The 13,050-nt window shown below is 40.1% G+C and overlaps 1 protein-coding gene across 4 annotated transcripts in view; it reads left to right on the top strand.

Moving 5' to 3' along the window:
- GALNT18 (polypeptide N-acetylgalactosaminyltransferase 18) overlaps positions 1–13,050 on the top strand; it is a 219,198-nt gene that overhangs the window by 80,907 nt on the left and 125,241 nt on the right. For all 4 annotated transcript variants that reach the window (XM_026795841.2, XM_014269928.3, XM_005491083.4 and 1 more), the window contains one exon: positions 12,758–12,950. In XM_026795841.2, coding sequence (XP_026651642.1) covers positions 12,758–12,950 — 193 coding nt within the window. The remainder of the gene's footprint in view (positions 1–12,757; positions 12,951–13,050) is intronic.

Here is a 13,050-nt window from a genome sequence, read left to right as displayed (position 1 = left end):
CAGATTTTTACCAGGCTGTAAGACAACGAATATCTGAGTCCACATGACTCTTTGCAGGGAAAATGGAGCTACTGAAATATCTAATATTTCTCACAAGCCACACTCTAAAGAGGTTGGAAAAATCTAGTAAATCTCCTTACACGGAAAACCAATCCTCTGATACTAGTTAAGGAAATGGAATTGTAACATAAACATCTGCTCCTTGTAATGCAGGGAGCGTTGGAGGCTGGTGGCTTGGGAACAGCAGAACCAGCATTGTCAGGATTAACTTCCTGTGGGACAGCAAGCAATTGAACATTGGGGCTGGTGCAGCCCCTGTCTGCTGATGCACAGGAATTTGTGAGAAGTGGCTGATCTTTAATGTCTTTGCTGATGAGAAGAAAGAAGATTTTTATTGGTTTTGTAAGCATTTCAGTGATGGCTGGTACTGAGCAGCTCTGAAGTGTAGCTTTGTTTTAATACTCCTGCAAGGCAGGGGATGTGTTGCTATTCCTGTTTTACAATGGCAAAATGAGATCCATGGGGAAAACGTTCTGGCTTTTCTGTGAGAGCTCAGCTGTGCAGAGATAATCAAGGAATTATTTTAGGAAGAAAACTAAATCCTCTTCTTTCCTTTACCCCTGTGGAAGGGTGCTATGAGCAGGAAGAGGAGAAAAGTAGCCTAAGTCTTAGTCTAAGTTCCCAATTCAACCATCATCCTCCACGGGAGGCCAAAGGATGTGCTGCTGGCTGTGCACAGTTTGCTTTATGAAGACTGTAAAATTAGACTGGGGAGTATACAGGAAAGTACAAATGACAAATCTTCCACTGACTCTAGGTGATGCTGAGGACCTAAATGAGTGGAAATCTGGTATCTGTGGTTCCACTTTTTGGAGTATTGGAGAACCTGGTGGTAAATGAAGCCAAAAAAGTGGTCATGGAAAAACAGACACCCCTTCCTTCACAGCTTGCTAGGTCTTTGGCAGGAAAGTGCATTAACAAAGAAGTGTTATCGATGCAAATGTCTGAAGGGACAGAACCTTCTGTAACAACATTTATTGAAGAAACCGTAGAAGATTTTGCTCCATTATCTGATTCTGATCAGCCTACTCTCATGTAAATCATAACGGAGGAGTGAGATCTCATCAGTGTTTCCTTGCATGTGCTTTTCAGACTCCTACATTGGCAGAGATGCAGCTGCAGAGAGATGCTGATAACAGTCAGAAACACTGCTCTGCTGAGCCTTTTAGCAGGCTGCTCTTCCAAAACTTAGGATGGAGCCCAACTGGTGTAGGAGTTCCCTTGGTGTCAGTGTCTGTTCCTTTCAGGAGTGTTTCAATATCCATTGGCAAGTTTTTTGGCCCTGGGTAACCCAGCCAAAACTTGCTTGGGAGCATTAAGCTCTTAATTATGCAAATGATATATTTTTGTGGTAAGTGAACTTAACATGCAAAAGCAACTTGGGAGTAAAATCTCCAACTCTTGTGCACCTGCTGACCTCTGTCACACCATGACCATTGGCTAAACAGGCAAAGGGATTGCATAGGTGCATTTTAGTCAGTTGGACAGGTAAGTAGAGGCATTACAAAATTCCAGCCAAATGGTGGCTCTGCTCATGGAAGAAGCTCTGCCTCCTCAGCAGGCTTACCAAATCCCCTTCCCCAGGGACGTGAAGTAGCACTGTGGGGGGCTGGGAAATTTCTTGTGGCTGAGGTTTGGAGTTGTTTGTTAGGACCAAGGCAATGAGCCTTAGTTCTCCTGCCAGAGAAATCCCCTACGGATTTCTAATTTGCTTCAATTAATCTCATAATTATTTCTTTTTATTGGATGAAAATATTCCATACTCCATTTTCCAGGTAAAACATTTAATTCTCTGACATTGCCTCAAGCTAGGATTTGTTCACAAAATTTCTGGAGCCTTTGCTGCTGTTACCTTTACTTGACTGCCAACTGTGTTTAAGTGTCAAAGTATTAAAGGGCAGCTTTTCTCCAGGAGCAAAGATTAATTGGAAACAAACGGTTAAGAAACTTCATTTGCTGTTAGAGAAAATTACTTGCACTTTGAATATAGAAAATCACTGGTTTTATTGATGAACAGTTATTCCAAAGGGACAGCAGCTTCTCCCTAGTCTTCTGTTCAGAGCTGACTGCTTCTAGAACTTCTTCCTTCACTACTACTGTGCAGTTAATATCCTGACTCTTATGGTAAAATGAATTTTTCATTCTTTTCTTTTTCAAATGGAGTTTGATTAGCCCATCCCACCCCAATGACTGATCAGTAATTAATTTGCAAGCCCTGTGGATTTCAAACACCTGCAGGGCAGGTGGAGCAAATGAAAAAAACACTGCTCATTTTGGACATGACCTCGGGATTAATGAAATCTGGTATCATGCTTAACAATTCCTAAAAGCACTGTATAAATTCAAAATTAAATATCTCACAGTTCTGAGCTGTTTTATCAGAATATATTCTGGTATCTATCCTAAATAGTCTCTACTACAAGCAATAATGATAAATAATAAAGTCTCTGATTGTCTACTAAAGATATTATACAAAACTGGTGAAAGTCTGTTTTAATTACCTTTTTATTTAGGCATTTTGCTGATGTTTGCTAACACTCCTGGATAATTCTGTTTCAGTTTAGAGCAGCTAGGCTTAGTAAGCACCTCTCTGGGATTATGTGTATATGAGCTATCTCCTAAGTGCTCTCCTCTGTTTAATGCACATGAAATGTAACTGTGGCATGCTTCTGCAGCTTTTAAATATAAAGCAATCTCTACTCCTGTCCATTTTAATATAGCTTAGATGAGAATTTTACCTCTAGGAGAATATTTTAAATGCTCTCCTAGACCTTTACCTGCCAGAAATCAGTAGGAACTGCTTTGTGTCCCACTCACTTAAGCAGCTTTGCCATGGATGCCACTGCAGCTGTGCCTCTTAGCACTGCACACAGAGACTCAGCGAGATGTGGGTGTTTCTGTAGGTGCAGGGCAAGAGGCAGAGTGCTCCTTTGACCTGGATTAAATTGGGATGCTGTGCTGCTGAGGGCCGGAATGATTCTTAGCAAAGAGTCTTGATTTTTATCTTGGACAAAATGAACAAGTTGGTTTTCTCTTCAGGATGCGTGATACACAGGGTTATTAAAAAATACAAGAAAATTCTTGCACAACTCCAAAATATGTGCCAGTAAGGGATGGAGCTTTTTTTCCTCTTATCCTTTTTGCTTTGTGGGTTTACCAGAAGCTCATCATCAGGTGTGGGGTGAGGACAGGAAGAAGAAAGATGTGTCTGAATTTTACCAAAGTATAACTTTGGTTTATGTTGCAGGAGAGGTAATAAATATAAAACCTTAGAAGATGTTTCTACTTCTCTTCTTCTGTAGCACATTTGCAAGAGGTTGATTTGTGAATCTCAGATCCTTTCAATAATGCTTCTCACACTAAAGTCACAGAGATCTGCAGGGAAATATGTAGTCTTTTGATGAGAAATTACTAACTAAATTGCCTATTGTAGCCTTCATAATAAATTAAATTTTCCATTATTTTAGTTTAGCTTCCTACTTTGGCAGTAAGTCCAGTTTTTCTTGGCTTCCTCATTTTTCTTCTTGCTTCTTATTTCTGTTTAAAACTATATTTCTAGCTTTAAGTTTGTTTCATTCTCCAATCTAGCTGTATTTTGGGTTTGAGGTATTTTTTGTCTTTTTTTTTTTTGTTGGGGTTTTCTTTTTTCTTTTGTTAAATTAAAATTCTGATTGGACTATGATGACTTAAAAAAAAATCAGACAAGAAAACCCAAAAAACCAAAACAGAAATAACCAGCCAGCCAGATGTTCCCATTCTTCACATAACTGAAGCAGAGGAACAGTCTACCTAATGCAATTTCAAAAATATTTTTTTAAAAGTTATTCTGCTTTTTAAATTTGCAAAGGCAATGCAGAATGCTCTAAGTGTGAAGCCATTTTTTGCTGTTCTTAAATTAAGACAATAGAGGAAAATTCTCGGGTAATAGATATTTCTCCAAGTTCCTCATTGTAGGATAGAGAGTGAGCTGAGAATAATAGCAAACCAAAGTATTTGCTGGGTGCCATCTAGAAGTTCCTCTTTGCCTTCTTTTGATGCAGACTGCTGCTTGTCCACATGATTTGTTGTCTCCTTTCAGCATGTTTTTGACTCACTGTCCTATTTCCAAAATTAAGCTGAAGTATCATCTCACATCATTTACCCAAATGCCTGTGAAACCACAGAACTTAATTTGATTGCATTTTCTTTAATTTTTCCTACTATGTCAAGGAGAATTCTGGACATCTTGGTAGGCTCAGTGTATTATTGATGTTAACATTAGCACAAGTCACCTACTTGGTATCAAAGATGGGGGAATGCTTTTCATTTGTCCTTCATGTTTTTCTGCCAAGAGGAGAAGCTATGTTATGCTTAGTTGACTTTTTTAATTTTTAATTGTAGTTTACAAAACTTTGAAATACACCTGCTTCCTGCTGCTGCATTTGTCTACACCCAGTGCTTTCAGCATGGCAAGGGCAGTGGCACCTGAGAATGGAAGATGCTTTTACAGAAGAGCATGCTGGTGGAAGGGGTGGAGCAGCTCACAACGTCCAAATGTTGGGAGCGCTTAGGAAAAAAGGAAAGGATGCCTTGGGTGAGGGAGCTGTTGCTCTCTAAAACTTCTGTGTTTGCGAAGAAGTGGCCAAACAAAATTCCTCAGAGGACTGAAAGAGCTGAATGGAAATTTTTGAAGTAGAACTAATCTGAGGGAGCTCAGTATAGCCTGGCAAGCAGAGAAAAATATCAGCTTGTGTGATTACTGAAAGAGGAAGCCTATTTTCAGTGCTTTGAGTTGGGTGACTGTGGAAGAGAGTTAGTTCTGTTTCCTTGTGTGAACTTTACTTTTGGTGTGATTACTCAGTTCTGTATAGAAAGAAAAGCTGTACGTATACGACTAATTGGCTGTGTCACAGCCTGACAGCTCCTGGCAAAATGGTTTTCAAAATAGTTAAATGCCTTTCATGTTTACTCCAGGTGACACAGACCTGGGTTTAGGATATAAAACACAGGGAGCTTTTAAAGCCTCTCAGCTGCACTGATGCAAACGCCACTAATCCCCAAGAAAAATGTGGGCTGCTATTCATTAAATGCAGATGAGTTTCCTTTTTTAGTAAGCCCATTAGCAGATGCCTAAATTTAGGAACACGTGCAGTTACAATCAGTGGAATATTGTGAACCTTCTTATCTTCTGTCTTGCAGAGGACTCCCTGTGCTTGTCTTTGAGAGGTCTCAGACCCCGAGCCCTAATGTGGAGCCTGGTTTATTCTCTTGCCTTTGCAAACTGTGCTTTATATGTGGATCTCCTCTGTTTCCATTTATTTCTTTCACAGTGATAAGGAAGTAAGGAAAGTCGTCATTAGAAATTCAGTTTTGTGCCTCAGCATCAAGTAGAAGCAATCTCAATTTTTGGCACAGCTCTGTTTCCAGGATGCTAACTGGTCTCTCATCTGTGAAATTCTGTTGTCTTCCAATCTTACGTGGAAAAAATACTCAGTGTAATCAATGAACCTAATGAAAAACTGTTGGTTTTGCAAAATTGGTGTTTAATTTGTATCTTATTTTCATTTGTATAGGGTTCACCATAATAAAATTTCCTGGGCATTTTGAAAATGTTATCGCAATTAATTAAAAGAATGGCAGTTATGTGTGATGATAACATGTCTTTTTTATCCAAGACAGGAAACATTTTAGGCCAGTGAAGTAAATCTTGCAAAATTGCACAGATCAGAGATTATTGGCTTAAATTGGTTTAGCATTTTCCTTGACAATCTGATCTAATCAGCATTTCAGGGGGCTTTATTCCTCCTAACTACAACCACGACCTGAAACAAGGCTGTCACTCTGCTTGTCTGAAAAATTAGGGAGGCAATTGTGCCCATCTCATTCTTCTCTTTCCTTTATGGGTACCACTGCTGGTTCAGGGCACTTACACTTCAGTTTGTGATACTGGGATTTGTGTATCACAACTGAAAAAAATCAACAAATCAATTTTCAGGCAGTTTTTGGCAGATTATTACTGTATTTTTAGACTGTTATTCCAAAAATTGTGGTATGTTTGCCTACAGATTAAAGTTAAGGCCTTAAGAACAAAATTATTTGAAATGAGGAAAATAACTTTGCCATTAAATACCTACTTCTTTTAATGAAACTTTAAGTTATAGTCAATAAAGGTAATCCTTCAAATTATAGTCAATAAATAATTATTCTGAGCACTCTTTATTTTGGAGGTCTGTAGTTAAGAAATGATATGTTGCTTTAAATGAATTGATACTGTCTTAAAATCTGGTTTCCAAGTAGAAGGCATGCAGAGAGGTATTGCTTAGGACAAGCTGAAAATTGTGTTTTAGAAAGTGGAAGACTTGGAACTTGGTACTCCTTAGTTTTTAATATCCTCATAGTGTGTTTTTTGAAAATCCGCCTTTTACACATTGGAGAAAACAAAACTGGTCCCTGACAAAATATTGATGTCAATGGATACAGAAAGCCTTAAAAGTGCAGTATTGGTACCTATCAGAGTTTTCAATGTGTTCATCTGAGGGGAAATGGGTTGTACTTGCAAATGTGTATTTCTTTAGATAATCCCATTCCAGTAAATTAGAAGCCTTTACTCTGTTTTCAAGTTGTCCAGGCTTGTAGTAACTTGATGTTAACTTTGCCAGAATGATGCATGGATTTGTCTGGCCTGATTCATATCCATGGCACAGTTATGGCTAAAGGGGAATTTAATAGGCTGGTAGTGAGAACATATCTAGTAGGAAAAACAGTGCCCAGGATTTATAGTGTTTTGAGATCAGAACAGGCCAGATGGAGTGCATACAGAAAAAATATAGAGCCCTTATAAAGGCCTTATTCCTATAAAGTGTTGTTTGTGTGCACCCACATCAAACAGTTTATCATTGACTCAATAGCATAATAAAAATTTCATTTTTCTTACCTATAGGAAATAACCACTATAATGGAATTTGCTGGTTAATGAGTAATTTATTGTTTTGTAGTTCTGACGGCTCTCTAACAAGCTCTTTAGAAGTCTCAAACCCCTCAGATTTCTCTTAGGACCCAAATTTTCCTGTTTCTTGCACTGCCCTCTAGCGCTGAGCACGTTTGGAGAGTCATCTCCAGACATCTTCGGTGTTAAGTAACTTTTGTGAGATGACTTTTTAGGAGCTGTTGGGTTATGAAAGTCTGCCAGGGCAGGAAGCATCCACCTCCTCTGCATGGAGGCCTGTCCTTGTTGGGTGCCAAGTGTTGCAGCAGACCTCTCGTTAGGGGTAGAAATGAGCTCATTTAACAACGTGGAAAGGGGCCTGGTTTATTCATCTTTACAGCTTAGCCATCCTGAGTGACTACACAGACTCTGACTGCTGCCTATTCCTGCTGGAGCATGACTGCAAGGATTTCCTTGCTGCTCTGAGCACAGGCTTCACCTAGCTCGACTGTGACTGCAGGCTCTAACTCCATCAGACCCAGCTTGGTCTCACAGCAGAGCTTCTGGAGCAGCAGCAGCTCTCTTCTGTGTTTTGTTTCTCTGGATCATTCCTTCTTCCTCTAGGTCCTCTTCCTCCTCCAGGCTCTCCCTGACCAGCCAACCCACCCCTTTTATCACACTTATCCTTATTAGTCATAGCTGTGATCCATTAAGGCCAAGGCTGTTCTTTGGTAATTAGTACAACTGTGATTTATCAGTGTGAGGTCATTTGTAATCCCTTCTTTCACACCTACACTATGCAGCAGAACTGGACTGAATTTCCACCCTAATATGCACAACAAGCATGGGATTATTCATCAGAAAAAACTCCTAACAGAAACAAATGAAAATATATATGTTAGTAGCATGCTAATAGCTTATAGCATTATGTGCATGTACTGGCTGCTTAAAATGCAGTCAAGATAGCATATAAATTAATAACATATAAATTGTGTTTCAAGTTCTAAAAAATTTTAAAATTGAGAGAGTTTTGGCGTTTCCTTCTATATGTGCTGTCATACACAGTTCAATCATTAAAGTTCTGTCTGTATACTATTCATAGTGTTATCATGATTTCTTGACAGCTGTTGAGGAGAGGATCACCTTTCTTTTGCTGGGGTTTTTTCCCATTCCCTGTCTGTCTACAGTGTTTACATCTGTCCAGTGTTTACACTGACTACAGAGTGTGCTGGGGTGTGCAAAGACTGCATATGGACTGAATCCTCTCAGGGTGGTTGTGTGTTTTGTATGGAGTTCGAATCAGGTTTTTTTTTTCCTTAAGATTAGGGCTCTGCTGCTCTGTCATCTGTGCAGACAGAGTCTGACAGGCTCTGTCAGTCTCTCTGAGGAGCCCAGGCAACTTCAGTATGATTTACTAAGCTGTAAGTAAGCAGCAGTAGCAGGATTTAACCCACTTAGATACTGCATTTTTTTTCTTAGGAGCACTTCTGCTGAAGTAATTTCTTTGGGAACAAGACTAGAATGCCAAGAGGAATTAACTTGACTTGAATATTCAAAACAGTGAAGTTCACTTTTTTGCACAAAGCTATATTGATGTTGACACCTTGCCAGCAGTATTGTGATTTTTTTGGGAGGTGAGAGAATAAGTAAAATAACTTCTTTGAGGGAAGATCTGTTACTGTAACTTTCAATTTTTGTCCTGTGAGTATACTTTTCTCCATGGCTGATGCAGTGGTGCATCTTGATGAGCTGCTTCTGCTATTGCTTGTCAGTGTTTCACCACACCATGCAAACAAGGATGTTTTCATTTGGAGGTTCACTCATCTGATACAGGATTTATAGCAGGGTCCTGCTTGGGAGCAGCCTTGCAAGACAGGAATTGTCAAACTGCAATTTTTGAGAATGCTGATAAAGTGTTTTCATGAATTACAATAGATTTTAAAAGTGTGATTTTCCTCTGTGTATCTTGCTGTGTGACAAAGTTTAGGTGAAGTTTTTCCACTTCTAAACCCTGTATCATGGCTCTGTGATCCAACGCCAGTCTGGGATTTTTACCTGTCACACTGAATGGCCTCTGGCAAGAGGGTATGGATTGCTGAACAGATGAAGGGCACCTGTAGAGGAAAAGGATGAAAAGCTCCTTCCTTCCACAGAAAGCTGAAAGGCTACTGCCTGCAGGAAATAGAATATAGATCTTTTGAGTGCTGGGAGCCAGAGCCAGAGATTGAGGCCATTTGGCCTCGTGAGAGAGCTGAGCTTTGTTTTGCCTTTCATGATGGTCTGCTTAGAGGCACGTCATGAGTCCGCCTTGCACGGTGCGGCAAGGCACAGCTGTGGCATCACCTCTGTAATCATGGCCTGTTCCTTCCTCTCTGGGCTGGGAAATCAGAGGGTCAGGCACTGGAGATCATGATCAAAGCCTTTCCTCCTACTCTCTGGCATCATTTCCAGCTCATTTTCCTTTTTGTGAGCAGCCTGTTCGACCTGAGCATGTATCATTTAGTGCAGCTATTGATGTCTTCAGCTGACACAGGGGTGTTTTTTCAGACAGGGTGGTTGTGCTGACTTACTCTATGTACCTTCTTGTTACTGCCACTTAATGAAATCAGCAGATAAGGCTACACTGCAGGCTTTGTAAAGCAGTTTTGTTTCCTAGGAAGGCGTTTTCACAATGGCAAAGCTTTGATGTGAAACACTGCTGCTTTTGTGAATAGACCTGCAGTCAAATATGGGATAGAACCAAAATGAAACTTAGGTACTTGTGAGAACAAACAGCATGTCTGAATCTGTCTCTGCAACTATTTTTGCAACCCTTTCTGACTTGATCCTTTCTCTTAATTGTAAACCTGCTCATGGTAACTTTCCTTAGGAAGACATGTTGAAATCTGAATGGACCTGAAAAATGGGTCTCTCTGAATGAGTTTCAAAGGCTTTCATGGAGATTAAATCAAAGTTATTAATTGATTGTGTTAATTGGTAATAAATAAAAGATTTGCTTTCTTCAGAGGTCGTAGAACAAAGCAGCACTCAAACAACAAAATGTCTATCCCTTATTATCTCAGTGGTATCTTTTGATTTGGTGACTCTGATTTATTTTATAGAATGAGCAATAGGAAGAGGAGAGTGAATTTCTGTCTTGGCAGCTAGTCATAAAGATCACATGAAGCAATGGATTTGTATAAACATTAATTGCTTAACTAGGAAATGTATGAGCTGAAGAGAGACAGATGATTTCGGAAAAAAACTGTGGGGTTTTTGGCTCAGGTAAGCAGTGTGTGACCAACTCCAGGCTGATACCATGAACAGCCAGTCTTCTGGAAGGAGACTTCTTTGGCCCAGGTGTGCAGCCAGCTGACATCTGTGTAATAAATCTGCTACTAATTGATTGAGCTGCAAGGAATCAGTCTGCCAGGAGTTAATATCAGGCTTGTGTCTGGATACAGTTTTGCATGGTATGTAAAGTTAATATAGGGAGGACCTCCAGATAACATTTGCAGTGATGTGCTGCAGGCAGCAGGCTTTCTTCCCATAGGAGAAATGGCACTGATCTTTCCTTTTTGGTACTAACTGAGCAGATGAATGTGCCTGCCTAGTGTTGCTTCAGGCAGTACTGCTCATGGGTCACCTTTGGGCCTCTGCTCCCTGCCATCATTCTGTACCTGCAGGAGCAAGTGGGAAGCAGGCCTGGCCTCAGGCCATCACCTGTTTACTGAGGATAAGGCATCAAATGCACTTGTTGACCAGTCAAAAGGCAGCTGATGGTCTGTCGTCATTATTTTTATTACTTGTGAGAGACTGGCTGAAGAAAGTTGCTTCCCCCAAGAGTTTTCAGCCAAATAAAGGAAAGAAAGGCTTTGTCATCAGAGATGTGAGGTTAATTCCATTGATTGGAATTGTAATTGGAAGTTCCTGCTAATTTTTTTTTTTTCCCCTGTAGAGCAATGTATTGAAATAACATGTTTGCTTAGCATACAAAAAGTTACTGCATTCGGTAAGTGGTTTAATAGAGCTTGGAAACTAAATTCACAGATATCCATTACTGGAAGATCTTAACTGAGATACAACCTGGATTACTGAGCACTTTTTCAATCAGAAAACAGCAAGAGAGTCACAAAATCATTAGATAAAATTCAATATATCCAATATATGTGTGAGTCTGTGAAGGTAGTTGTTTCTGGGATGGCTCTTCATCCATGAAAAGACAGACACATCTGTGACCTCCCATGCTGCTGTGATTTTTAAAGTGGTATTCAAATGCTATCCTGCCTTTTTCAAGTTAGGACCCTCTAAAATGATCTGAGTTTATCCAACTTGTGTAGTTGCCAAGCTCCTCTCTCAGACATTTATGTGTGTGGTAGCAGGGCCTGTCAGAGTAGTTTCATCTTTTGACTGAGGGTTTAGTTTGTCTTTCATCTTTGAAGAGTTGGAGCTGATTCCCGAATTCAGGCTCGGAGACATTACTTTGACAAGTAAAGAAACATTTCATGTTTACAGAGGTTGGAACATGGTGTAGGAAGTGAGTGCCATTAGTTTCCTGTCAGTGTTGTCAGAAGGAAAAAGGAAAACATCTCGAACAAATCAAATAACCTAGTCTTCTCATTTTATGTTTTTGCATTTTGGGTTCTTTCTAGTAGGAGATCAAAGGATGCTTCCTGGCATTCTTTGGAAGTCGGGATTCTGATGGCATATTGTGCTAGTACATAAACTGTTGTCCTTAAGTGTTTCCATGAAGTTTAATTCAGCTCTCAGGCCTTTAGGTGGCTCTGGGTGCTGAGGAGGACTTTGGGGACAATTGGCAGATTTTCAGAAGATTCACTTTAATTTTCATAAGTCTCTGTGTTTGTAAGTACAGCCCTTTAGAAAGGAGAGTTCTTCATTTGGTTGGGTCACTGTTAAAGATTTTTTATTGTGTGTGTGTGTGGCTCTTGTTTACAAATCTGGTGTGCTGTGGATTGTAAAGTGTTTACAGAAACAAGGGCTTCTCTTGGTTAGATTATGTGATGTGACTTACAAAGAGCTCACAAGACATCTTGAACAGACTTTTTGAGCAACTAAACATTGAGAATGAATGCTGTGATTTCATTGTACTGGAGCTCTTCTTAAATTGAATTCTAGGTATATCTTTCCCTCTCCTCTTTGTTTTGGCATAACAGCCAGAGATGTGGCCTTGTGAAATGAAAACCTTTTCTAATCAAGCAAATACTACAAAGTGATGATCCCAGTAGCATCATCGCATGCGCCTAAATATGGACTGAAAACTCAAATATGCTGGATTGGTAAACTGAAGCATAGGGTTATTGCATTACTGAAATTAGTATGCTATTTAAACATGGATGCCTAGTACAGTGAATTTTCTCTGTGTTGAATATGTAGTTTTAAAGAACTTAATTTACACACAAACTTCAGCAGCTGTTTTGTGCACTCTGTACAGATTCTTTTTTTCCTCTTCAAAACTTCAGTCGTTTCCTAGGAAGATAATCCAGGCTGAAATTAAATATTTCATCTTAGTATATAAAAGCAAAATAGCATTCTTTTCTGATAAAGCTCCTTCTGAAATTTAATTCATTTAGATTTATCAGTCCTGGCCTGTAGTCAGATTGTGATAAAAAATAATTGTTTCTACCTAACTTTATTTGACTATTAAATTTTGAGCCTTACGTGCTAATAGTTACACCTGCACAAGAGTATGTGATGGCATGTCATGGGAAGACTTACAGGCAGCAAGTGGAGCTGAAGTTACACTTTTTCAAATAGCAGATCCTTACTGTTTCCTTTTGTCTTTGTCTCTTGTAGAAGCTCCACCAAAATTGGAAGACAGCCCTGCAGAAGCGTTCACGGACTCGTCTCTCTTTGCTCACTGGGGGCAGGAGCTGAGCCCTGAGAACAGGAGGCTGGCCCTGAAGCAGTTCCAGTACTACGGCTACAACGCCTACCTGAGCGACCGCCTGCCGCTGGACAGGGCCCTGCCGGACCTGCGGCCCAGCGCGTGAGTCCTGGGGTGCCCTCCCTGAAAGTCCACACTGTGGCCTTCCAGCTCTTCATCCCCTGTGGGCCCACACTGTGGCCTTTCTTTACCACCTGTGGGC

This window comes from Zonotrichia albicollis, chromosome 6 (assembly GCF_047830755.1).
Source record: "Zonotrichia albicollis isolate bZonAlb1 chromosome 6, bZonAlb1.hap1, whole genome shotgun sequence".
NCBI classification, from domain to species: domain Eukaryota; kingdom Metazoa; phylum Chordata; class Aves; order Passeriformes; family Passerellidae; genus Zonotrichia; species Zonotrichia albicollis.
This window is presented reverse-complemented; position numbering and strand designations above follow the sequence as displayed.